Source organism: Melanostigma gelatinosum (genome assembly GCF_949748355.1).
Source record: "Melanostigma gelatinosum genome assembly, chromosome: 20".
NCBI lineage: Eukaryota > Metazoa > Chordata > Actinopteri > Perciformes > Zoarcidae > Melanostigma > Melanostigma gelatinosum.
Window position 1 is genome coordinate 2482549 of NC_136653.1, and position 26861 is coordinate 2509409.

At 42.2% G+C, this 26861-nt stretch overlaps 1 protein-coding gene across 2 annotated transcripts in view; it reads left to right on the forward strand.

Moving 5' to 3' along the window:
* arhgef4 (Rho guanine nucleotide exchange factor (GEF) 4) overlaps positions 1-26861 on the forward strand; it is a gene marked incomplete at its 5' end in the record, with an annotated part of 95729 nt that overhangs the window by 46093 nt on the left and 22775 nt on the right. For both annotated transcript variants that reach the window (XM_079291698.1, XM_079291697.1), the window contains 4 exons: positions 6911-7062; positions 25045-25224; positions 25804-26004; positions 26302-26481. In XM_079291698.1, coding sequence (XP_079147824.1) covers positions 6911-7062; positions 25045-25224; positions 25804-26004; positions 26302-26481 — 713 coding nt within the window. The remainder of the gene's footprint in view (positions 1-6910; positions 7063-25044; positions 25225-25803; positions 26005-26301; positions 26482-26861) is intronic.

The window sequence follows — 26861 nt, forward strand, 5'->3', positions numbered from 1 at the left end:
CGCTTCATCTGCCATGTCGTTTCCCACACTTATTCTGGTTTTTGCTTTGCCATCTTGTCCTTTGCATTTCATGATTGCCACTCTTTTTGGTAGCTTCATAGCTTCCACCAGTGCCATGATTTCCTTCTTGTGTTTGATGGGTGCGTCCATTGATGTTGTGTATCCTCTTCTTCGCCACATGGGCCCATCAACGTGAGCTGCTCCATGTGCGTAAGCAGAATCTGTGAAGATGTTTACAGATTTTCCTTCTGCTATTTTCAAGGCTTGTATGAGCGCTTCGACTTCTGCCAGTTGTGCAGATGCTGGTTGAGGTAGGATACCTGATGCTACTATTGAGTGTTCCATATCTTCGAATTGTCTCACCACAGCATAGGATGCTGTGTTTCCTTCATCTCATTTGTAGCAACATTCTTCCTGTTTCGCATTCTTTTTGAATTTTCGATTTTCTTGCAGCTCCGAATGTGAATTTCTCTTAGGAGGATTCTTTGATGAGTCTCTTTCTCCCCCTTTTTTCTGATACAAAACTGCATTAACATCCCTCTTTTTGTTCAGAAACATCTAGGTGGAAAAGGGAATGAATAATCATTGATTGGTCGAAAATCTTGTACCATCCGCCAGCCTGTGTTGTTTCCGGCCTTCTGCACTGGCAATAAAAGTCTGAAATCAGTATTCCCAAATGTCCACACGATGGAGCCAAAGCTCCTGTCCACTGTTCTTGTTGCAGTTCCTGAAGTGGCCATAGAAAAGCCAAAACTCATGTCAAATGTTTTTCCTTTTTTTTCAGTTCGTGAAGTGCCAGCAGAGGGAGCCAATACTCCTTGTATGCCTTCAATTGACATGTTTGCTCTCTGAATTCACACTGGCCCTCGTTCACAACCTTGCTTTCTCTGGAATGTGTGTGTGTGAAATGATGATCTATTTTATTATTAACACTTAGGGTGAAGAAGACGAAAACAGTAATGTTCTAAACATATTTCGAAGTCTCTGTGTGGATAGATAAGCAGAACACTCTGTTCCTGCGTTAAGATGGCAGTTTTCTGCCCTAATCTGATGGGTTTTTTTAGCGAGCAGATACTTTCAGGGTCACTGATCTTTATTCTGTTGTACGAAAGGATGACGGAGTGCTCCTCTCGGCGTTTTAAACCTTCATACAGTGACCTCACAACTCCGCAATATAGCTTTACAAGTATAACGCATATTATTTAACAGTGTATGAATATATTTTATTTATAACTCCCCCTTTTTACCCCTGCTAGGTGTGAACGTCTATGTTTTAATTACACATGCAATGGCTGTAACTCTATATATTAGATCATCTATCATCTGAATCAGAAGTTGGTGGGGGTGCTTTGTCTAGTACGGGTGTGTGTGTCTGATTCGGAGAGGGAAGAGGGGCAGTTGAATTAGATAGGTGCTGGTGTGTGTGTTACGTGGTTTCGAATTTCTCAGATTAGTAAGGCAACAAATATGCCCATAACCCCCCCCATTGTAATTTTCTTCAGCTCTGTCCTTGCAGTGGACACAATCTAAGGCCGCACTGTTCTTTCTTATCAGGAATGCTCTTTCCTCCCTTATTTTCTCAGCGCTTGTCTGACTGAATGAATCGAAGCTGTGTATCAGCTTTAAAACTTTTTTTTTTCTGGTTGCATGAGTGACTGCTGTGTTTCCGCATTACACTTTGCTAACGATCCCTAGGGAACACAATTTTCCAATAAATCAGTAGTTTTTTAACTACGCCAGTAAAACTGACACTTATATTAACCCTCAGCTGTCTCTCAGCCTATTCTAGTGATTTATGTGTGTGTGTGAATGCAACACCCGTGTATAATGTGTGTTTTTCCTGCTCTAGACACCAAACTTTGAAACAACGCACGAACATGTTGCCACACATCTCAAAACCTCAGCATATGATGTGATAAGCACACGGACATCTGAAACAACTTGACTGTAGCTTTCAGCTCTCTCTCTCTCATATGTACGCTTCAAACATTCGCTTTCATTCAAACAAAATTGCAACACACTGCCATTTTTAAATGCGCACAGATCACAAATACGGTAAAGGAATTGAATATCTCTACAAATACAGTCAAATAATAAACAAAAGTTAAAACGTACGCCTCAGCATTAGCTCTCTGTAGGCAACTAATAAACACAGTTAAAACATGCTCTTGTGTCTCTGAAGGCAAAGCATAAACACAAGCTCAAAACGTACACTGCCATTCTCTGAAGTAAAATCATAAACACAAATTAAAACAGGCACTGCCATTTTCTGAAGTTAAATAAGTCACAAGCGCGCTGTCTTCAAAGGAGATGGACAGTTCTTTTTTTCAAACTAAGCAAACTGCTTCTCAGCAAACAAACACAGTCAAATGATAAACACAAATTAAAATCAAATCTGAAATGCGCACACTTCACAAATACGGTCTAGAAGGAAATTAATATCTTTACAAATGCAGTGAAACAATGACCACAAATTAGAACATACACTGCTGTCTTTGAAGTGCGCACAAATTACAAATACAGTATACAGTCAAACAAATAAACACAAGTTAAAACGTATATTTCAGCAGCAGCTGTCAGCTCTTCTCATGTCTCTCCCTTTTTACATGTACGCTCCAAACATACACTCTCATTCAAACAAAATTGAATCCATACACAGCCGTGGTTCCACAAGTAATCCTTGTGCGAACACGGTCTCTAAGGAAATGGATATCATACTCAAACACTCAATCGACCATACACAGCCGTGATTCTACATATAATATGCGTTGTGCAAACACGGTCCCTAAGGAAATGGCGATATCTTGTGCTACAATTGAGTCGATGTCTTCACAGAGGACATTTATGCTGCATGCAAACCCATACACAGCCACTTCTGCAATATGCACGTTCGTGGTCCCTAAGGAAATGGCGTTTTTTGCAGTCTCCAGACACACTACGTTCACATTCAGCGTATTTCAACAGCACAGTCAAATAATAACCAATTTCACACATATCAAAGAGCTCTGCTCTTTAATACATCACACGGCCGCTGCTTATTGTCAAAAACAATGTTACAGCCGGGATCCGATCCCGGACCTACCGCGTCGAAGACCGTTATTTTAACCACTACTCCATCAGGGTAGCACGTCTACAATACAATTTAACTGCTTTTTATCCTAGGTCATCTCTGGACCTGTACACGTTCTGGCCATTTTCATTAATCTCGTCCGTCATTAACAACACACCGATATAATCAACTTCTGTGCTCTCGTCCAGAAACTCCGTCGAGGAAACTCTAAGCAGAGTAACATTATTTTTCACTGGATCGCTACTCACGAGTTAATGTCCGAAGACTCGATGCTCTTAATACGGGAATTCCGCAGTCACTTTTTCTCAATACAGTTTATCAATGACATCAATAACATATACATATATCCCCGTCATGTTATGCAATTTCTTCGTAGTCCAAGACGTCTTATAATTACGTTAAAGATTACGCTTTATTTGTGGCAGGAATTTGAGCGTTTCAAGCGAGGCGCGTGACCGCGACAGAAGAGGCGCGCGACCGCGTCTCACACTACTTCACTCTACGCTGCCACAAAAAAAACACATCATTTTTCGCCTTTTATCTAACGTCTTCTGCTGGACTCATTCACGCATATGTACAAACACGCATATGTACAAAAAACCCCAAATGCTGGGCTGAACAACCCTGCTGCTGTGTTTTTAATCTTTACAATACTTTTAATGACTATGTAATACTTACAGTTCGGACAGTCGGATAAAATTTGGAGTATGTCTATAATACAATATGCAGAATTCAGTCAAATAGGCTTCTGCTCACCTTGTTAGTTGTGTCGACACTATCAGACTGTTCCCGAACTGCAGGCACGACCTGGTGGCAAATACGAGGGCTCCCAGCCTCCAGGGAGACTCGCAGTTTGTTTTCTGAAACACAGATAGAGAGGTCTGTTAACATTCCAACCCGAAGCTCCGTATCATATCTATCACGTCGGGGTCACCAAATTGTTGTGAAAAAAATGTTGTGTTGTAGCTGTTTTTCACACTTAGAGCAGGTTTAAGAATGAAACAGAAGCTCTCAGAGGCGTATAGTTAAATCAAAGCAATAGATTTATTTATCAACAGAGTCATTCAGCCCAGCTATCAAAAACAAGCTTGGGTGCTAATGGATGAACTTCGCAGAGATTCACCATGAGACACACTTCAACACATCAGCGTGAAACTTAATATAGGGGTTCCACCCCTTGTTACACATTGGCCAAAGTCAAAGATGCAGGCGTGGCACGTTTGTACGTTATGGCGCCTGGATGGAGGCCGTGAATGTCCATTCACCTTGGCCCCTCCCAATAGGCGTTGGTTTCCATCAGTGTGAGTGAGGAGTTCCATGCGAGAGGTCCTAAGAAGGAGTGTGTGAAGAAGCCGGGCTCAGCTGGGGCGTTGGCCCTCGCTTGAATCTCACTGTCTATTGTGTCTTCCTTATCTTCTCTAAAGATGGCTGCCTGTTCCTTGTGACGCAGTTAAATAAGTAACCTTTCACCTGCTTCTCTCTGGCCTTGCTGTGTTGTGAGCACTGTATAAGTGGTTAATAGAGCTGCATAAGCTAATGGTTATTTAAAACTACAAATATGCTAGTGATTAATTAAACTGTATATAAGCTAGTTGCTACTTAAAGCTGCATATAAGCTAGCTGTTAATTAAACTGTATATAAGCTAGTTGCTACTTAAAGCTGCATATAAACTAGCTGCTGATTAAGCTGTATATAAGCTAATTTTCTCAACACATACTGGAGCCTGTCCAGGGTTTTGTTGGGTACCCCGAACAGGACACCATTGCAGTAGTCCAAGCGGGAGGTGACAAACGCATGGACCAGGGTTTCAGCAACAGACTCCGAGAGTGACGGTCGGAGTCTGGCAATGTTCCTGAGATGGAAAAAGGCAGTTTTGGTGACGGACTTGATGTGGGACTCGAAGGAAAGGGTGGAGTCCAGGATGACACCCAGGTTGCGGACTTCAGGAGATGGGGAGATGGAGCAGCCGTCAACCTCGAGGATGAAGTCACCAACCTTCCGGAGCAGCGCCTTGGGTGCCACAACCATGAGCTCTGTCTTCTTGGTGTTGAGTTTGAGGAGATTTGATGACATCCAGGTTTTTATTTCATACAGGCAGTTGACAAGGGACACAAAAGTTTTTTGTTGTCTACAAATAAAACTACAAAACTCAGCCACTGGATCTGTGAATAATTGACTGCTGTCCTACACTGCTGGTTAGTCTCCCCTACTCAGCCTCTCTGTGACTCATTTTAAGTTGCCGATTGTCACCTACACCTTCAGTAAAATATCCTTACTGCTGCCCAACTGCATCTTATTGTGCGTTCTTTCATAGCTCTATGTTCTCTTCCATTCCTATCTCCGTCTCCACGGTGATTTGTTACAACAGATACATCCTCCATGGCAACAGCTGTTGGCGAGGCAGCCAATGGTGACGCTTATGATGAGGTGTGACAGCAAGTGTATTTTTAGCTCATCAGCCAGGTAGCCACAAACACTTGAGAGGATGTTTCTGTGATGGGAGGAAACACAAAGCCTCCTTTGTTCAAACCTCACAGAATGGAATAATTTACTCAAGATATTGTTACACTAAATGTAACAAGTCTTCATTTATATGAACATATGAAAGCTTGAGCTATAACATTGTAACTGTGGTTTGTAATCATTTGAATAGGAAAAACAGCTTCAGATTGGTTGTAAGGAATTCAAATGACATCTGTTGGTTATCTGTTGTCATTCTTTGCATGAGCCAACCTGACTCAGTCTTCATCATACCCATTCTTATTTGGTGTACCAAATGGCCGAAAGCCATGCAAAGCAATGGCTACCATCCTGTCTGACACTCTTGGCATTTTAATGGAGGGAGGTTGCTGATCCAGTGAGTTTTTTTTCTGATTAATGATGTCTGTTCAATAGAAAGACAATATTTCAGAAAAAAAGCTGTTTGCCCACTTTTTAAACTATTTAGGAATAGTTCCTATTAAGAATCTTAAGAAGCACTGTCCTGCTGCAGAGGGGTTGTCAGACGATGGGATGATGTCACAGCCTGAGTTCTAGGTTTCTTCGCTCTGGTTATTTCACAGCACAGTAACATGCAGTGACTGAGTGTCTACCCCTACCCAGTGCTCAGCTGCACTGTCACTGTGTCTGTCTCCCAGCTGATTGTCCCGACAGCCAATGAGAGTAAGGAGGACACAGCCTGCCGAGCTATAGATCAGAGTCTGCCTGTCTCTGTTTGATAATGATAATGTCATAATGATAATGCTATTTATGATTCCATTTAAAAGCCCCCTCTACAGCAACCAATCATTTAAATACTGATATATCTATTCAATTTGTTACATCTTATTTAATTGTTTATTATTTATTGTTTATTATTTTAAATATCAAAAGTAATTCTGACCAGCTCAAACTCTCAGGGATTCAGGTCACATCATAAAGAATAGGGAAGAGCACAAACTCCACACTTTGATACATGGCTTAAAATGGTGTTGTTTTTTGTCATCTTGTATGCTAAGGACTCTGCAGCTATGGATAAAGTTTATGATGATGAAATTGATTTTTTGTTGCCTTCAGTCTTATTTTTTTCAACCCAGAGAATTTTGTCCCACCGACAGATATTCATTATTGCCTCTGTCAGTTACTGTCCCATGTTATTGGGACTCTTATTGGGACAGGCTGTCCCAATATATTTATATTTGTGAATATACTTTATGTATGTGTGTGTATGGCATTGAACCCCAACCTGCTTATGAAGAATATAAATTGGTTAAACACCCACAGTTTCAGGCTGGGTCAAAAACTCAACACGTGTGTAAATCAGTTAACCACACTGTCTGATGTTTTTGTCCCTGTCTCAGCGGTGGTTGTCCCTGACGGGGCATCAGAGAAGGGGGGCTTTGGGGACGAGCTCGGCAGCGAAGAGGATTTGCTGTATGAAGAGTTTCGCAGCTCTGGACATCGTTTTGGACACCCGGGAGGAGGCGGAGGAGAGCAGCTGGCCATCAATGAGGTAGGCAGCATGGAGGTGTGGTCTAAATTTCACCAGGGTTATGGTTAGAAGCACCGTGGCCCAGAAGAAGTTGGTTTAGATCGAAGATTTCGAAAGCAACTTCATGCATAATTATTATGTGAATGTATCATATTTCAAATGATTCTATATTTGCGCATGCCGTAGTGGCTTTTTGGTTTCTGCTGCCATGTTTAATGTTGTTAAGAGCAGCTCGAAATGTGTTGTTGTTTAGGTTTGAGCTGTGATATGGTTTAGATAAAAAACTGGTTTGGTGCAGATTCACATAAACGAGGTCTGGGATCTTCCCCCAGGACATTTTGACTGTCACTGTACACACTCATTTCCTGCATTATGGTACAATTGACAATTGAATATTTTCAAATATAATGAAACATAATGCAGCAAGGCTCGCAGGCAGTCCGTAATGCTTTCATATGCTTTCTCCTCAACTCTATCAACTCTTCTCAATTAATGTTATCTCAATTTTCTCAATTAATATGATCTCTCTGAGTCAACTGACATGTTGTCATGATTTACGCTTCCCTCCTCTTTTGTGTCTCTAACCTCTTTAAATGTGCATGTGGAACCTTTTTACTTCAATGATGATTCATTTGAATTGATTTTGAAATTGTGTTTCAACAATATTTCTGCCCTTTAAAAAATTCTCTGCTCATTCAAAACATTCCCAAATATCTGTGTTCGCTGAGATGTCAAGAATGAAAAAAATAATATTTTGAAAAAACAGTAAGAACGTCATAATATTTCAAGAGAAAATCGACCCTATAAAACAAAATCACTTCTGATCAGGTATAATTCTCACCATTGTGTGGGGGGGCGCAGTGGAACTACACAGCTTCATCAGCACACACCGTTAACAAATACAATATAAAATTATAACAAATACAATTGCAAACAAGTTATAAAGATAGGGCACTATATCATATGGTTGCACCTAAGAAATTAAAATAAAATAATAGAAATCGACGTGACTGTGAATGTGCTGTGTTCCAACCGCGCCCCCCATAGCGGCTCATGTTACAGACCGACTGGCAGCAAAACCAGAGCGAGAGGGACAGTATGAAGGTATATTTGTGTCTTTATACAGCCAAGTCAAACCGACCAATAGAAACTCCTGGCACATTCAGAAGCGTATGCCCCGCCCACTACACCCAACTCAGCTTTTGGCTTCAAAACGTTTTTTGTTTGTTTGCGTAATAAAGACACAAATATACCTTCATAGGAGCGAGACATACACAGCGACACAAAGAGAGCGAGAAAGACAGAGCGACACAGAAAGAAAGACAAAAAGATAAGAGATAGGAAGGAAGCGATGAACCAAGATGGACAGATTTGTGATTGATATAAAGCGTAAATCAGATGGCAAGTCTGTTACAGCTGTAACAGGGGAGGCGACCACCACAACAACGGCACAAAAAAGGTAAAAGTAAGAAAATATAACGAGGCATATCTGTCCCTGGGCTTTACAAGCACTATGGTCGGCCAAGAAGAGAGACCCCAGTGTGTTGTGTGTCTTAAAATACTGGCGGCAGACAGTATGAAACCCACATTGAAAAGACACTTGGAAACCCACCCAACTCATGTACCAACTCAAGCACCTTGGAAAACTATACAGAAATTACAGAAATTAAGTTAATTTTATTTACAAATTAATATGTCAGAAAGCAATTTAGATGTAGGAATTGGGTATTTACCTATGGATAGGAATGTGATCTATGCAGAGAAAGCACTGAGTAACTTGCACATCTTGTCTTTGAGCAGTCATTATTCTATATGTAGGATTTTTTATTTTCTTGCACACTAATTCAGTTTGAAAAACCTACTGTTAAATGGGGAAATGTAAGTTGTTGCACTGATTCTAACTTAAATTTTAACATTTGAAGTTAATTTAAAATATATTCAAGAATGTAATGCAATTACCGTACTTTTCGGACGATAAGCCGCTACTTTTTACCCCACACTTTGAGGCGTCGGCTTATAGTCCGGTGCGCTTTATATACGGATTTTTCCGTAGCTTTTCTCCGCCACAACAACTGCAACTTCCAGTTCCGGTCTAACACAACATTTACTAGCTCCCGACACAGAACAGTTGCTACCAGCAACCCCTCTGCTACCAGCTGTTACTGACAGGGTCGCTACAATATGGATGAAGTACCTTTGACCTACCTCTCAATAGGACTGTTAACAGAAAAGGTTGAACGGCAAGATGCTTTTAACAGTACATGTCCGACTCGATAGCTTCCAAGCTAATTTTAACATTACGGCCATTAGCGAATATATAATATATCTTTGTACATCTTTTCATGCAGACATACTTGCATTACAGACTAAGGTCTCTCACGGCTACCAAACGAAAAACAATGAGGCAATAACTGTTGTTGCTCATAGCTCTGAATAGCTGTTGTGCTAGCAGCAACTGGCCAAGCCAGTTAGCCGTAAATGCTATTCAGAGCTATGAGCAGAGAAGATCAGCTTTTTCTCAAGTCTGCCAGTGGATCCTAACAGCGCGGAGCAGTATGAAAGAATCCACCTTCACCAACGGGTTCTGAAAGGCTGGGATACTATGAGATTAAGGGGACAGCGCAATGAGGAGGACAACGCAAGCTCAAGGGCGGATTTGCCCCGGTTCATGATGTGGTGTGTTCAAGGACCCAAATGCAGACTAGTTTTTTCCAGTTTTTTTTGTTTTTCCAGTTTTTTTTCCCAGTTCTACAAAACTTGTTCTACAAAATTGTTCAAGAGTTTTTTTGTGTGCGTGTTTTTGAGTGAGAGAAATAAATGTTTTGTAGAACAAGTTTTATAGAACTGTAAAAAAAAAAAAAAAAAAAAATGCATTAGCATTCGCTAATGCTAATCGCGGTTAGCATTTCCCCATTGGCCGTAATGTTAAAATTAGCTTAGAAGCTAGCGACATGTTATGACGTTCATGGAAGACAACTTTAGTACTGTTGAAAGTATCTTGCTGTTCAACAGGGACACCTGCGGCTTATAGTCCAGTGCGGCTTATCTATGTACAGCTTCTTTTTTCTTTTAAAAATCAGCTGGTGCGGCCTATATGCCGGTGCGCTCTATAGTTCCGGGAAGTACGGTAATATGTCTGAAAGCACTAATTGAAAGCAATCTAAAGTCCAATCTTTTTGGAACTTGATTTTACTATTGCTGTTATTATTTTTCAGCAAAACAAAAGTGAAGTGATATGTAGTTATTTTAGAAAGAAAAACAAATATTTTATAGAGTTTATATATTATAATGCATTTAATTAAAAACAAAGAAGGTATGCATTTGGGGTGGGTGGGGTCGGGTGCGGTGGGGGGGGGGGCTTACAATGTTCCTATATCATCAAAGGGGGGCTTGACAGAAAAAGTTTGGGAACCACTGAAATAGAGAATGACACAACAGAGCGTCAATAGTTTTCGTTGGTCTTCTAATACTGTGCATATATATATATATATGGCCTCAGTAAATGACTAGTAAATGCTCCCTTTGCCTTAATAGCAGTAACAATGCCACTACTACTAATAATGATAGTAGCAGTGTGTGTCAGTGAAAGATTGCCCCTTACGAATCCATAATTTGCTCTTATTTTGTTAGTGCCCATTGATTTCCGGGATCGCCAGTGTTTTCTTATTTTTATTTTTCTCTTATGTAAGAACAAAAATGTTACGAGTGGTCAAGAGCACTCTCACCAAGATAAGACCAAAACATCTTGTTTTCACAGTCCACAAATTGTTTTTCCAACAAATTTAAGGGTTAATACCATCAAATAGATGAGATTCCTGTAACGCCAGGACTGATGCTGGAGAAAACCATGTTTTCTTTGTTCAAGTTCATTTAACAGAACTTCCATTTCACGACTGCTGAAGTTCTTCTTCGTCTTCTAGCACCTTATTCTGGTGGCATCTCACCAATTGTTGGGCATGTGCCAGGGTTTTTGCACACTACACTACAGCTGCTAGAATGTTTAGGCCAAGGCTAATAATAGACAACCAGTCACACCCCTCCAATTTATGATCAAGTAGCATCCATCATTCAGCACACCCGGTAATAGCAGATCTGGATGGTTAAGAACGTTTGGTGCATCTGGAGTTGACTCTGGAGTTTTTCTCTTTTACCAGAAAATATATGACGAATTTATGAGAATATCACTGCATTAGGGCCCATTGTTGGATAGAAGAAAACTGTTGAACATGGAAAAGGCCAAACCGTCCCCATTAAAACTGAATAAATGCAACAATTAAATTGAGTCGAGTAAGCAAATCCTTTTATGTTTTTACATCATCAATCACTGCAGGTCGTTTGGAAAGAGTTGCTTGTAGTGACCAGTAACAGCAGGCACCTGTTTGTAATGTAATAATAATGTTGTTCCCACTGATACATTTTGACATTCTTTTCAGTCTTCACATTAGACAGAAATGAAAATAACCAGTCCGGTCTTGATTTGGTGATTTTAAAACCATTTATTATGTCTGCCTTGTGGCGTAGTAGTCTGTCACTGGATCCAGATATGAAATCAGTTATTCTTCTCCCTCTTTCAGCTGCATTTGGTCGATTCTGTTGGGTTGGTTGATAGTGACAGATCGACAGCCAATCAAAATGGGTATCCAGGCAACTGCTGCAAATCAGCCAGTTTTCAAACAGACCGGCGCTTTGCTGCCATCCTGTGGGTCAGCATGTCTGTTATCTAGAACCATAAGCAGTTCAAATATGTGTGTGTGTGTGTGTGTGTGACACAAACTGGTGCTGTGTGGTTTCTGACTGTCTTTGCTGCTCAGAAGAGTGAGTGAGTAAAAATAAGTTTAACAGTTTTTGTACAATTTGATCTTGGAACGATTGTTCCAAATGTCCGCACTGCAAATAGATAACTTACTAACGCAATCTTTCCTACAAAGGGAAAGTTTTCGAACGTTTGTGTCGATGTCCAATCAGTTCACCCCAACTATTTCCCCAACTAAGATGTGAAAATATGGTCGCTCTACACCCCGGCATATTTTCACGTTTTACACCATTTTTTTCTGTTTGATACGTTACTAGTTTGTAAAAACACGTGAAAAAATAAGGACATTTTTCAATGGCATTGCGCTCCACAGCTACTGCACTTGTACTCTGTAGTTCTTCAGTGCCTCCAACGACGTCACTGTCACATCACTGGATGAAGGAAGACCAGATTTTGCAGCTGCACCCCGGAGACATAGAGAACATCTGCAAGAACTACAGGCATTTTTCACACTGTGTATTAAAAAGAAAATAGTACCCAACTACTTCCTCCTGTTTGAGTAGCATTTGATAAAAACTACAGTGGCCAGGTGTTGGATGACTGAATCTTTTTTTCCAAATGGAACAATATATTTGTGTTTTTACATTTTTCATCCTCAGTAGGAACAAACTATCCTGGGATATCAGGGTAGCAAAGGGCATTTATGCACGGAAAATCAACTCACGGACGCAAACAACATGCGTCCATTACTAACTACAAGGCCGCCCCACACAGCTGTGACAGCAATGCCTTCCTACCGGAGGCACTAAATGATTACTATGCACGCATCAAAGCCATGAATGACACGCCCACCAGAAAGACTGCACACACCCCCATGACCAATGACTGCTCCGCCAAATATGACTCCAGTCATCATATTATTCATTATTCATAGATAAAACAACACGAGTGGACCTCAGCAACTATCAGACAGAGGCGAGGTGGAATGGCTGGCTCTCTGGTGTCAAGATAACAACCTCTCTCTCAACCTTCAATGACAAGACAGAGATGGCCTCAGGAAGGCCCACGCTGCCCACCTCCCTCTTCTCATGAACAGATGGAGCAAGTCAGGAGTAGCAAGTTTTTTGGTGTGCAGATTGCTGATGACCTCAACTGGTCATGCAACTGCACCCCCCTCACCAAGAAGGCACAACAGTGTCTTCAATGCCTCCATCGTATGAGTCCATCATTGGGACCTCTCCGCTCCACTGACCATGGTACGGAGTGTGGCTGCAGAGGTGCTGGTTCACCTCCGCACTGAACAACTACCTTCTGCTGCAGCACATTGTTTGTATGTACTGTACTGCACTGTACACAGATGGATGTAAATAAAGCCTCTCTTATGTATACCTGTTTCTGTAATTCATATTTATTTGTTTCTTTCTTTTGTGTCTGCGATCAAATTTGATATCAATCTTTTATTTGCTAGATCAGTTCAAATGTGCGGTATATGTGAATGCAGCAAATAGCACTCAACCTTAAACCACTGCATATGTTCAAACACACATATACATACTATTTCCCTTGAGATCCATCCATTATTCTGCATGGCCTCCACCCTACCCCTCCCTCTGTCCCTCGCATCCTCACCCCCCTCCCCACCCACACAGGGGTTGCTAGGGCCCTGCCTCAACTACTCTGGTATCCAGGATACGTTGAACACACTCTGCATCCTGATTGGCTGCCAGCTAGGCAAGGGTGGGCACACAGAAAGGAAAGGAAGGGGAAAAAAAGAAAAGAGGGTGCTCCTGGTTGTTAGATGGATGGCTGAGGCCACACAGCTCCAGGCAGAGCACCGAGCTCCATTTTAGCAGGAATTCTTAACGGAGAGAAAACGTGGGCTGAGACGGAGGATAGAAGAGGACAAAATAACCGGAGAAAGAGCAAATGGCCAATTGGATTAAGAGGTAAAAACATCTGAGTAAATGTAAGCTAGAGAGAGAGAAGAACGAGGAGGAAGAACAAAGGGACGGACGGATAAAAAGAAGAGGGAGGGAAAGACGAGGAGGCATGAGCACGAGCCAGAGAGATGCAGCATCCTGTCCTCCGTCTTTTATCCTGACAGCAGACCGAAAGATAGAGAAGAGGAGGCAATAGAAGGTAGAAAGAGAGGGGAGGTGCCTGTTCCTAAAAGAGGAGAAAGGGAGTAAAGGAGGACAGGGGTGTTGGGGAGGGGGGCTGGGGTGCTCAGCACGTAGGCTAACACACAAGTAGCTTCACTGCGTGCAGATTCATACACACGCTGACCCAGCCTCCACTGGCAGGCCGGGGCGACGCTGGGCATCGGCAAGGTGGCAGGAGAAGCAGAGGAGGCGACCGCCGGAGCAGAGCGGAGGAGGAGAGCGGCACCAGAGGACGACGACGGAGATAGTCGAGGAAGAGGACAAGGTGACGCGGTGTGGTGTGGAGGCTCGGCGCTGAGGGAGAGACGACGGGGGAGGGGCAGCAGTGCTGAGGAGGAGGAAGAGGAGGAAGCCACGGGACTGATGGCTCGCGGCAGCGGATCAGGGAGGTGGAGCAGGCAGAGGTTGGGATTCTTTAGCACCATGCTGCGCTGCAACCTCCCCCCAGAGACACAGAAAGTGGTGGTATTCCTCATCATGATGCTGCTCATCATCATCAATGTGGTGCTGATGTTCCTGCTGGCCTTCCAGTAGAACACACACAGACCAACACCCTTTTACACAAACACACACATACACACACACATCCATTCTGCATGGAGGAAAAGACCAGATAAACTGATACAGAGAGGGACCGAGGAGCAGAGGAGGACAGAGCGGGGCTGCTGGGATTGATGGGTGTCCAACATGGCAGAAGCAGAACACAGGTACAACCCGGAGGAGAGGGAAGATCATTTTGTGTGAGAATGGATGAATTTTGTGTCATCAGAAACATGAACATGTAAACGAGAGGGTTTGCTGTATATGAGAGATGGACCCTATACAGCAGGGGTCTCAAACTCATCTTCACTCTGGGCCACATCAGCGTCACGGTCGCCCTCAAAGGGCCGGTTGTAAATGTAACTACTCCTAACATATTGGTAAATAACTGTCTCTGCATTTGATTATTGTTTATTCAAGTGTACAAATATTGTACATGCAGTTATATAAAGGTAAAAATATATTTAAGCACATTTCTGTTATTATAACTTAAATCCTTTTAATTTAGGGTGAATAAACCCACATGACTCTATCAAAGATCAAACTATTCAAGAAAATATCAAAGACAAATATCAAACAAGTTATTACAATAACTTTGTTCAAAGCTTAAAATCCTTTCAAGGGTGCCGTTTGCACAATCCCACATGAAGTATTTCATCTGTTGTAAAGCCACGTTTAAAGTCTTCAATGTACTCTCAATACATTTATATGTCAAATGTGCAGTAACCAGCCAAGGAGCTGCTTCTATGACTGTGTTTAAGTATCTCATAATTTAGACTTTCTATCTCATAATGTGGATATTTTTGTTATCAAGTCTAACTCTAAATTTTTTATTTTTTTTTACTTACTGCGCTCATCACTTTTTTTTCTTCATACCTCTACTAATAAGTATTAATGCAGATGGTTTGATTTGTACGGTCTCTGTGTTCAGTCTCTAGTCTATCTTTTACTATTTCTCAACAAATTCCATGAATCAACAATACTGTCTGACTTCCCCTACCCTGTCTGTGGCTCCTATGCCCAAACCCATTGGTTCCTACTAGTTAAAGTAACATCACTCAAACTGCAGGAAATAGTACATTTGTTGGACTATTTTCAGCAGCAGGAAGAATGTTGAACTTTGATACACACACAATACTTGTAGTCATACATTGTTGTAGGTTCTGCACATGGAATTTGTTGACTGACAGTAATAGACAGAAATACAGAATATTGCCAACCTTACCATAACCATAAACATACGACTTGGCAGTTTCAACAAAACTGAAGAGACAGGGTTGGTTTGAACTGGTCACTAATTGAATGCCATGTATTATAATATGATATTAATATAATATATTCAAAATATCAACCTGTTATGAAAAGACTGCATTTACCATTTTAGTCAACCCCCCCATATTTTATTATCAACTGGCATTCATGTGTACTATCTTTCCTCTTGAGGTTTTAAAGTATTGCAGTACTACTTATTATACTTGCTGTTGTACTTGCTACTTTACACTAGCCACTGAGAATTCTTGATCTAGTGTCCCAGTGTTCTTTATTTTCTTGTAACATTCACGCAAACCTCACACCTCTGACACAGGTATTTGTTGTTGTCAATGAATTTTCCAAGATTACATGTAGTTAATGTAGCAACAGGTCTGACAGTTTAGCTAAATGAGGGCTCTAACATTTTTGTGGGGCTAGTCTCCAGGTGTTCTCACAGTGGGCTGCTTTAACACTTGGTAGATAAAACATTGATTTCTACTACGTGACTCATCTTTCCCTCTCTTCTCTCTCACACCTGTCGTAATGCTCCACATATTCAGTATACAGTAGTAATGTCACTGGAGATGGTATTACTGGAGAACAAGAAGCAGTCACGTTAAAATCCAAAACAATATCAATGACCCACCTCTCTTAAAATTGTCTGTGCTCCAGGTCAACCCTTTTTATAGGATGACAAGACGCAGCTTATTAAATGTGAAATAAAGAGGCAATTTGTATGTTCTGTAGCCTGAGTACAAAAGTACGTGATTATTAAACAACAAATGTTGGGGGGCCTTCAGCCAAAACTGAAGCCTAAGCTGGTAGAGAAAAGTGAATATTGAATTGAGATTCAATAGATGGCCTGAAATATGTTCATGTTACTCTGTGCAACTGTAACATTCAGCAGATAAGCTAATGCTATCTCACAACTGTGTTTCTGTGTCTTTGCTTTGGACTCTCTTAATGTTAAGAAATCACTTAGTGCAGTTTTAAAAAACTGATGAAAATGTATAAATTGACTTTCTTTCCTTTGGTAATTGACTTCAGGGGAAACACCACTGTGCTATGTATTGTTTCGCTCTTCACCCCTACCCTGTCAACACATTGTCACCCCAACATGTTATAATAATATTACCGCGCCTTAGTCAATGCTCCTGTACTTTAAGCTATGACGCTCTACATTAAAAAAAAATTCTGTCTTCTAGGGAGGTTAGGTTTAGGCAACAACTAGGTTTACGAGTGTGGCCTGACTAAAGCTTTGTTGATACTCGTGCATGGCGCCATAGCACGAGCCTCCGCAACCAGCGTGCAAGCTCCGAGCATGAACGGAGGCGTTTATACTCTATGGGTTGTGTGCTGCAATATTCTCTGAAACGTCAGAGGGCGTACAAACAAATAAACTGTGAGGAATAAAAAAGACGAGTGTAAAAAAGCCATAAACCAACCTCTACAATGACGAAGAGGGATTATAATTATCTATAGACTCATATCTCATATTCATGGACTACTTTATTATGAAGAAAACAAAGGTTGAATATCCTGTAAACGATTTGATTTGACTACAAAATATTTATTCAAATTAAGATTTTTAAGACTAAACCACCTCAAAAAGAATTAGCCTTCTTTGTATAATCCCTAGACATCTAAATCGTGTTTTTATTCGCAAACTATTTGGGACAGTCACATGATCGTGTGCGCCGTCATTACTACTCAATTAATCATCAATTACTTGTTGTGACAACAGTGCTAACCACTACACCACATGACTAGTGAGTGTGACACACAAGTTAACGTTTACTTCTAGTTTGGTACAGGACACAAGCAGTGTTTGGCCCATCTACCACTTTCCCACCCCTGTGGGAACAATCTTTATACGACATCAATTGCTTTGAGCGTGTAATAAGGACGCATGTCTTTGTACTGTAGTTGGTGGCAAGCCCGGTGCGTCGCATACACACACTAAAGAGTGCCTCTGTTGCAGTATTTGACGCATTGAGAATGACAACAGGTTGACCCAGAGCTTTTTGAGGGCATCACTTGAATTTACATGACTCAGATATGAACTAAACCCAAACTCTTTGGTTTGACCCTGAAAAAGAACCAATATCCAGTTGGGACCCCTCATCATAAGATGTAAGTCTGTGAGCTGTGAGAAGTTCAACCGGAGTGTCTTTTCCCTCTCAGATTGTTTCACTTTAATACAATGACTGACAATGCCTGACAAGGTGAAATTACTTAAACGACTCAATAAAAGCTAGCTATTTGTATTGTTGTGGCATAGAGTACATGAAATAAAATATTTTATTTTCACAGGTAACATCCAGGACTGATGTGTTTATGTAGATGTGCCCAGAAACAGCTACCCTTGAGACCATCGGCCAGAAGAGACCTGACCCACGCTCAGCTGCACACATTAGGATCAGGGGGCACATCTGCTTGTGTGTGTGTGTGTCTGTGTGTGTATTAGCCATTGCTGTTTACGATAGTGACACTTGTGCTCTATGAGCACTGTCATGATGCTTGACCCGTTTACAACAAACTGTAAGCAGCTGTCTACTATCACAACATTTAATGAGAAGATTGTGTTCTGTCGTGTAGTCAAAGAGGATTCTAGAGAGAAGGGCAGCAGAGAGGCAAGATGATGTGGGTGTGTTGCCTAGCAACAGCCATATCGTCTGTTTCCTCATCGTCATGATGGATCAGTGGAGCTACAGTAAAAGCCAGATAGCAGACAGGAAAGTGAAATGTCTTTAACAACACTAGTGAGGGTGTGTGAAAAACGGCCTGCTGAGAGGACGGTTGGTGGGCTGATGTGGTTCAGCAGGATATCTGTTGTCTCTGCAGGAATGAGAGGCTGAGCACCATAACGGATGGTGTCTGTAGAGTATGGGCCATGTTGATGCAGTGAACCTGGCAGTGTGTACGAGGCGGTGTGAAATATGACCACTGCAGTGTCTTCATCAGTAACACTGGCTCTGTCTCCTTCTGGTCGTTCTCTTTGTTTGCGTCCTCGTCCTCTGTCTTTTACACTTCCTTTTCTGTATCTCTGTCTCAGTCTACTTTCACGTTAGCTTCTCATTGATTTTTTTCATTCTACACCATGAGAGCCTTGATCATAGCTTAAAGATGACGCTTAAAGGGGCCTGCCCTTAAACCATTCTTTACTGGGTCCCACACCCATATTTGATACTAATTCCATGGAGTGCACACTATGCACCAATGTTGAAAGTGCTTATTTTGGCAGTTAATGGGCTATGTTTTTTTACTTAAAACTATGCCATTTCCCATATTTTTGGACCATTATTTTTGATACACAGCTTAAATACAAAACTTACTGTAATTAAATAATTGTTTTGATTATTACACATTTCCTTACTTATGAACATTGAATTCTTCTGGCAATGTGTGCCCTGTAAAATCATATTCTGTAAATCAAAAGAGCAAATTATTTTTCATTAATTGTATTTATTATATTATATATTAAGGGGCGACTGTGGCTAAGTGGAGAGCAGGGTCGTCCTTCAATCAGAGGATCGGCGGTTTGATCCCTGGCTCCGCTAGTCAAATGTCGAAGTGTCCTTGAGCCCCAAAATTGCTCCCGTAGCTGTGCCTATGGTGTATGAATGCGATAGAATCTGATAGGCAGGTGTCACTTAGCCCCTACTATCTGTGTGTGAATGGGTGAATGATGACAAGTAGTGTGAAAGCGCTTTAACAATTCAACTAATTATATTAACGTAAAAAGGGAAAAGTACATACGCTAAAATGAAAGGGCACGGGCAGATTTGAATATAGTCGGGTATACAGACGTCTGACTGCATAACAGTTGAAGGTACAAAAAACACACTGAAAGGTCAACTCTATTATTCACCATAAGGACAGACCACATCAGACACAAATTAAACCACACAGCCAGTTCAATACAACACAATATATTAATATAAATCTAATTCATTCAACATACGGGATGCAGCCAAACAAAATTACGTGAGGCTCCCACTCTACTCCGGCACAATAAACCAAACATTTACAAATTATAGCTCAAACCCCGAGTCCCATCAGTTCCAAAGTTTCTTGACGTAACGCAAAACAGTCCAAAATCAATCCCCAACGCAAAGTCAGGCTGAAGCGTGGCGAGACGCCGTGGCTCTTTAATCCGCTGAACACACGCTACCTCACCCCCCATCACAATTTATACAAACCAGGACAACTAAAATAATAATAACAATAACAGACCCTATTCTTATCCTGTGTTAATCATTAGGCAACTAATAACATTCATAATACAGCACTTTTAAATATGTGAAGGAAAATATCCCATAGCTTCACCATTCACAATTTCCGTACTCAAAGGCAGACTTTTGCGATCATTACAAGTGGTCGGAAAGACTAGGAAAGCGCTATACAAGTACAGTCCATTTTCAATTTATTACACACAAAGTATGTGAACATTGTATCGATACACGACAGCACCCTCGTTCTAACTGTAATGCAGAGTTAATTTCTCCGAGCCGACAAAACTCTTCTACAATCACAGAGGCCATACGACGGAGTGGAACTGACCTTGATGATACAACTGACCTGGGTGTAAGATTGGTGGAGTGCCCTTTTAATAGTGTCCATTAAGGTTCCTATGGGTGCTTCAAAAGCAATTTTGCAAGTCGTGTTTAGGTTCACTACATGCATCCAGACTGAAACATCTGGACATCCATCTTCCCAAGTATGAATGATGACTGTGGAGGTCCTTTGGCTTTTCATCCAGCACCCCATGAGGTCTACATTGTGGCTAATTAGTGATATGTCTCACAGACTATTGGATAGATTGTCCTGAGATTTGGTTAAGACAGGATGAATGGTAATAACTTGGTGATTCCCTGGACTTTTCATCAGATCAAAATTTTTGCTTGTCAAATACTTTACTTAGAAAACATTCCCATCAGTCTCAGCCAGCGGTGGCTGGTGGAACATGTTCTAGGTAGGGCCATCCTATCAATTTCAGCAAACATCCCAGTATGATTTAATGCAAAAAAAAAAAGTATCAAACACGCATTATTACTTGGCAGTTAAATATTTAACATGTATTCCAACACGAAAAACAATCAGTAAATAACACTTATATAATATAATATAACATGTTCATTTATTGAGATGCCCCTATGGACCTTGTTATAGGAGGTAAAGATCAGGAGAAGTAAACATGAAGTGTAATTATGAATACTGATGTTAAATTAAGCTATGATGAGTTTTCACTGTTAATTTAACATCTCTATTACATGTTGATGCCTCCATGACCAAGTTAAGCAGATGAGACTGAGGACAGCTATGTAGAAGAAAAGATGTTCACTTTGCATAATATGTCGCTTGACAGAGTTCTATGTGTGTCCGGGTGTTCTCATGTTTCCTTACCTCCTCATCCCTCACTCCCTACCCTGGTGTTCTCATGTTTCCTTACCTCCTCATCCCTCACTCCCTACCCTGGTGTTCTCATGTTTCCTTACCTCCTCATCCCTCACTCCCTACCCTGGTGTTCTCATGTTTCCTTACCTCCTCATCCCTCACTCCTGTAACTGTCCGTGCTGGATCCGTCCCCGTTGTTTTAAAAAGCTAAATAAATGATTAGCATGACGTCATCCAGCTAGCCAAACCTGTCTGGTGTTCAGCTAGTACAGAAGCTTCGCATGTACTGCTTGCCTTTCCCGCGAGTCTGCTGTCTGATTGTGAGGTCAGGCTGATCTGATATCAGCTCTTTGGCTGCAGAACCTCCGCCAAAGTTCTCCTCTCAAACGGGTCTTGGAGGAGTAGTGCTCGCGCTGGCGCGGGCGCCTGTAGAGACTTCTCCTGACGAGAACGCGCAGCGAGGGGGGCCTGATCGTTCTGGCCCCAAGCTGAATCTATTTGAGGGCGCTGATTGGCTAAATTGTATGTCACGCATTTATATCTTGAATCAGCAATTGGCTAAACTGCTTCATAGACCCGCCTCTTTTGGGCCAAAACGATCAGGCCCCCCAAGCTACGCGTTCTCAGAGTGTCGTGCACACAGACAGAGAGCACGAGCAGAGAGCACACAGGCGCAGAGCACGAGCAGGAAAAGCATATATTTTGCGCAGATATCATATTTTACACACATTACTGGATACATTCCATAGTTCAAAAACACAAATATTGACAATTTGTATATTTTATGATTATTATAATTTTATTTATTTTTTTGTTTTTTTTGTTGTGTGGCTCATGGTGGGGCCATGCCCCATGGCCCTCTATTGACCAGCCGCCACTGGTCTCATGCTATTTCATTGAATCAAGATGGCGCATTGCCAGTGGTAGCCTGTTGCACCAGCTCCCTATGTGTGTTTTCATTTTTAGTCTTTAGTTCACTTTTTTCCTTTCTTCTGTTTTGTTTTTTCTTTAACGTTTTGTTTAAGTGACGGTCAGGCAATGGGCCGTAACTTTTTTCAACTTTTCTACTGGCTTTTCTGTTACTTTTTTCCCTTCTTGTAACGGACAGCCACGCACAATGGACTGGGGGCATTGCTTACTCTCGTGATCAGCTCGTGATCAGCTGATTGCACTGAGTGAACTGCTGCTGCTGGCCTTTGCGAGGCCTGAAATCCTGGAGGAACTGCGGAGAAGACGTCGGGGTTTCAGAGCTGGCACTAAGCTGAAGGCGAAGAGGAGGAAGTATAATCCTTCGGTACCAGCGATTCCAATGGGGAACGTGAGGTCCTTGGCCAATAAGACGGATGAACTTGGTGCACTTGTAAAGTCCCAGAGGGAGTACGAATGCAGCATCATGTGTTTCACCGAGACATGGCTGCACTCGCATTTCCCGGACCACAGTGTGACTGTACCCGGCTTCAGGACTGTTCGGGTGGACAGTGACGTTGTACAGAGCGGTAAGAAGAAAAGGGGGTGGGATTGCAATGTATGTGAACGAGAGGTGGTGCAATCCCAACCATGTGTGTGAAGGAACGTTTCTGCAGCCCGGACAATGAACTTCTAGCCATGGGGATGCGTCCTTATTATTTGCCGAGGGAATTCTCATCTGCCATTGTTGTTGTGTACGTTCCTTCATCAGCTGACGCGGAGGCAGCAGTGAGGCAGCAGTGGACACCATCCACTCTACTGTGTCAACATCCTGGTGCATTTTTGGCAATTACTGGAGACTTTAACCACTCCACACTGGATAAAGCTCTGCCAACCTTTCACCAGTATGTTAACTGCCCCACACGGAACAATTAAACGCTGGACCTACTGTATGCCAATGACATGGATGCATACAGTGCTACTGCCCTTCCCCCCCTTGGTAGATCCGACCTCAACCTGTCAACCTGTTAACCCCAAAGTATGTTCCTCTGGTGCAGAGGCAGCCTGTGACCACCAGGACTGTGAGGAGGTGGACACAGGAAGCTAAAGATGCCCTGCAGGACTGCTTTGAGTCCACGGACTGGGATGTGCTGTGTGGACGACATGGGGAGGACATCAACAGCATGACGGACTGCATCACAGAATACAATACATTCTGTGAACACACCACCATACCATCCCGGACAGTACACTGCTTCCCCAACAACAAGCCATGGATCACCAGTGACCTGAAAGCTCTTCTTAACAAGAAGAAAGCTCAGGGAGTGCAAGGACTCCTACAGGAGGAAGCTGGAGGCCAGCAGAACAATGTGACGGAGGTGTGGACCGGGATGAAGCAGATAACTGGCTTCAAGGTTGGAGGGAGACAACCAGTGGGCTCCACTGGCCAGGTTAGGAGACAGCTGGAGAGACTCCACCAATGCAAGGCTGCAGGACGTGACGGCATCAGCCCCAGGGTCCTGAAGACCTGCGCCTTCCAGCTGTCTGATGTCCTGCAACACCTCTTCAACCTGAGCCTGAAGCAGGAGGAAGTCCCAGTGCTGTGGAAGACATTGTGCCCGATTCCTGATCCAAAGAAGACGACTCCATCTGGCCTCAATGACTACTGACTGGTTGCCCTCACATCTCATGTGATGAAGGTGCTGGAGAGGTTCGTCTTGGCCCACCTCCGACCGCAGGTGAAATCCTCACCGGACCCTCTACAATTTGCATACCAGCCTGATGTGGGAGCATCACCTGCTGCAACAAGCTCAGTCGCACCTGGACAAAATCGATGGCTCTGTGAGAATCAATTCCTTTGATTTCTCCAGTGCATTCAACACCATCCAACCAGTGCTGCTGAGCGAGAAGCTGCGGGTGGTGGGGTTAGACACGTCCACCGTCTCCTGGATCACTGACTACCTCACAGGCAGACCACAGTTTGTCCGACTGGGCAGTGTGCTGTCTGATAATAATAATAATAATAATAACTTTATTAATATAACACCTTTAAAAACAGAATTTACAAAGTGCTTTGACAGACAAAGCAGCAAAAGCAAGGCAATAATAACAATAACAGAAAGCTCAGTGAGACAGTCGATACGATAAAAGGAATGTACTTCTCCGTAGTCTGCTGGGGGAGCAGCATTGGAGCCGGTGCACCAACAGACTTAACAAACTGGTTAAGAAGGCCGGCTCCATCATTGGCTGCAAACTGGACACTCTGGAAAAGGTGGTGGAGAGGAGGACACTGAAGAAACTATCATCCATATTGGATAACCCGGACCACCCTCACCAACACCTACTGCAGGGACAGCGGAGCACTTTCTCTAACAGACATATTTTTATATTTTATATTTTTACTCTGTTATTTGTATTGCTTTGCTTTAAATTTCTCCTGTACCTATAAATGCTGCTGTAGCAAAGAAATGTCCCCTTGCGGGATTAATAAAGTACCTATCTGTCTATATATATATATATATATATATATATATATATATATATATATATATATATATATATATATATATATATATATATACTTTGTGTTTAGTGCTAATTAGGAAACGTTAGCATCCAAACACAATAAACTAGGTTGGTGAACGTGGTAAATATTATGGCTTCACCATAACATCAGCACGTAAGTCTTCTGACTTAAGTATTATTTGGCGTATGTTCCCTGATTGAAAATCATGCCAATGTGGTCCTAGAGTTCAGAGCAGCACAATGAACAATCCTTCAGTCTCACCTCCCTTCACATACTTTGTCAACCTGTGGGAAACAATGGCAAAAGAAGATAACTGGTTAAACTGAGAAGGTTTGAACCCTGTGTTACACTGAAATTGTTTAATGTTACCTCATCATTTTCGTGGCTGGTTGTTGACCCTTGATATTCATGGTTTGACTTAAAGTGCCCCTGTTGCAGCCATGACCCTTCTGGTGCTTCCTCTGCAGTTGATCAGTGATGGCAGCGTGGTGTATGCTGAGGCCCTCTGGGACCATGTCACCATGGACGACCAGGAGCTGGGCTTCAAGGCCGGTGATGTCATCGAAGTAGTGGACGCCACTAACAAGGAGTGGTGGTGGGGTCGCATTATGGACAGCGAGGGCTGGTTCCCTGCCAGCTTTGTACGGGTGAGACAAACTGAGTTGCACTGTTTGATTAATGACTGCAGCTGCTGCAATGCTGACAGTATTTTCAATGGATCCTCAGTAAGACTTAGCCCATGAAAAGCATGTTATGTTATCACAATGGGTACACAAGTCATTAATACCAACTTTAAAGATGATAGGCTAATCAAAATGGTTATAATAATAATAATCAAACCCTTATTAGTCCCGCAGTGGACAAATGTATTCTCTGCATTTAACCCATCCCTAGTATATAGGGAGCAGTGGGCTGCTGAGAAGCGCCTGGGGAGCAGTCAGGGGTTTAACGTCTTGCTCAAGGACACTTCGGCACAGCACACGTTACTACGTGTGCTGTGCCAAAGGATCCTACCGCCTACCCTCTCTACCCCATGAGCCACAGTCGCCCCCTATTAGATCACTAGCACAACAGTAAACCAGAAGCTATCACAAAATTGGAATTGCAGTTCACATTCATGTGATTTTTATGAAGAGATAATTGAAAATAAAAGAAATGCACAGGTAATTGCTGGGGGAAACCAAAAGTCTTCCTGGGGGTTTAATAGTTACTTGTGTCCTCCTCAGTTGCGTGTGAACCAGGATGAGCCCATGGAGGAGTATCTGGCCCACCTGGAGGAGGCTCAGGCTAGAGAGGAGAACCGGGCAGGTCTGGGCTTGTTGCTGGGACCTGGTTTACCCTGCAAAGAACAGATGAGGACCAACGTCATCAATGAGATCATGAGCACAGAGAGAGTCTACATCAAGCACCTGAAGGACATCTGTGAGGTCTGGATTAGATCATGTTGAAACATGATGTAAAACAAGTAATTTATTGATACACATATACACACATTTATACACTGTTATACATCAGCTTTAATTTACCCAACCGTTTACCATCACCATGGAAAAATTATCTTTTCTGATTGGCTGTCAGGTCTCAGGTCTTGGTATGGGCTTACTAGCAGTGGAGCAAGCAGCTAATGCCGATATGGGTTATTGTGTGTGATTTCATGATGTATTTATTCATGTTGTGTTCCATGTCTGTTCAGCATGATCTGATCCTTTTTCTGTTTCCTTCAGGGTTACATCAAACAGTGCCGCAAGAGGACAGATATGTTCACTGAAGAGCAGCTTCGTACCATCTTTGGCAATATTGAAGAGATCTACCGATTCCAGAAGAAGTTCCTGAAAGGCCTGGAGAAGAAATTCAACAAAGAACAGCCACACCTCAGTGAGATCGGTTGCTGCTTCCTCGAACACGTAAGCTGAGTCAGCTGAGCATAGGTATAGGCCAGGGGTCGGCAACCTTTACTGTCCAAAGAGCCATTTTGCCCTATTTTCCACCAAATAAAATTTGTCTGGAGCTGCAAAAGCTATTTCATACCACAGCTTATACAGTTTTATATATACGGTAGTTATATTATATAGACAGAAACTATAGTTTGTTGTATTTATGAAATTATAGAACAAGAATAAAGACAATTCTTGACATTTTATTTTTATTTTACCTGTTATAACAATATCAAACTCTTATGAAGAGGAGAAAAAAAATACACCGGCATGTGTAGGCCTACATTGAGGTCAATTAAACACAGAACTATGCCTTGAGTCCTCCCCATATTTGTGGAAAACATTGGTCC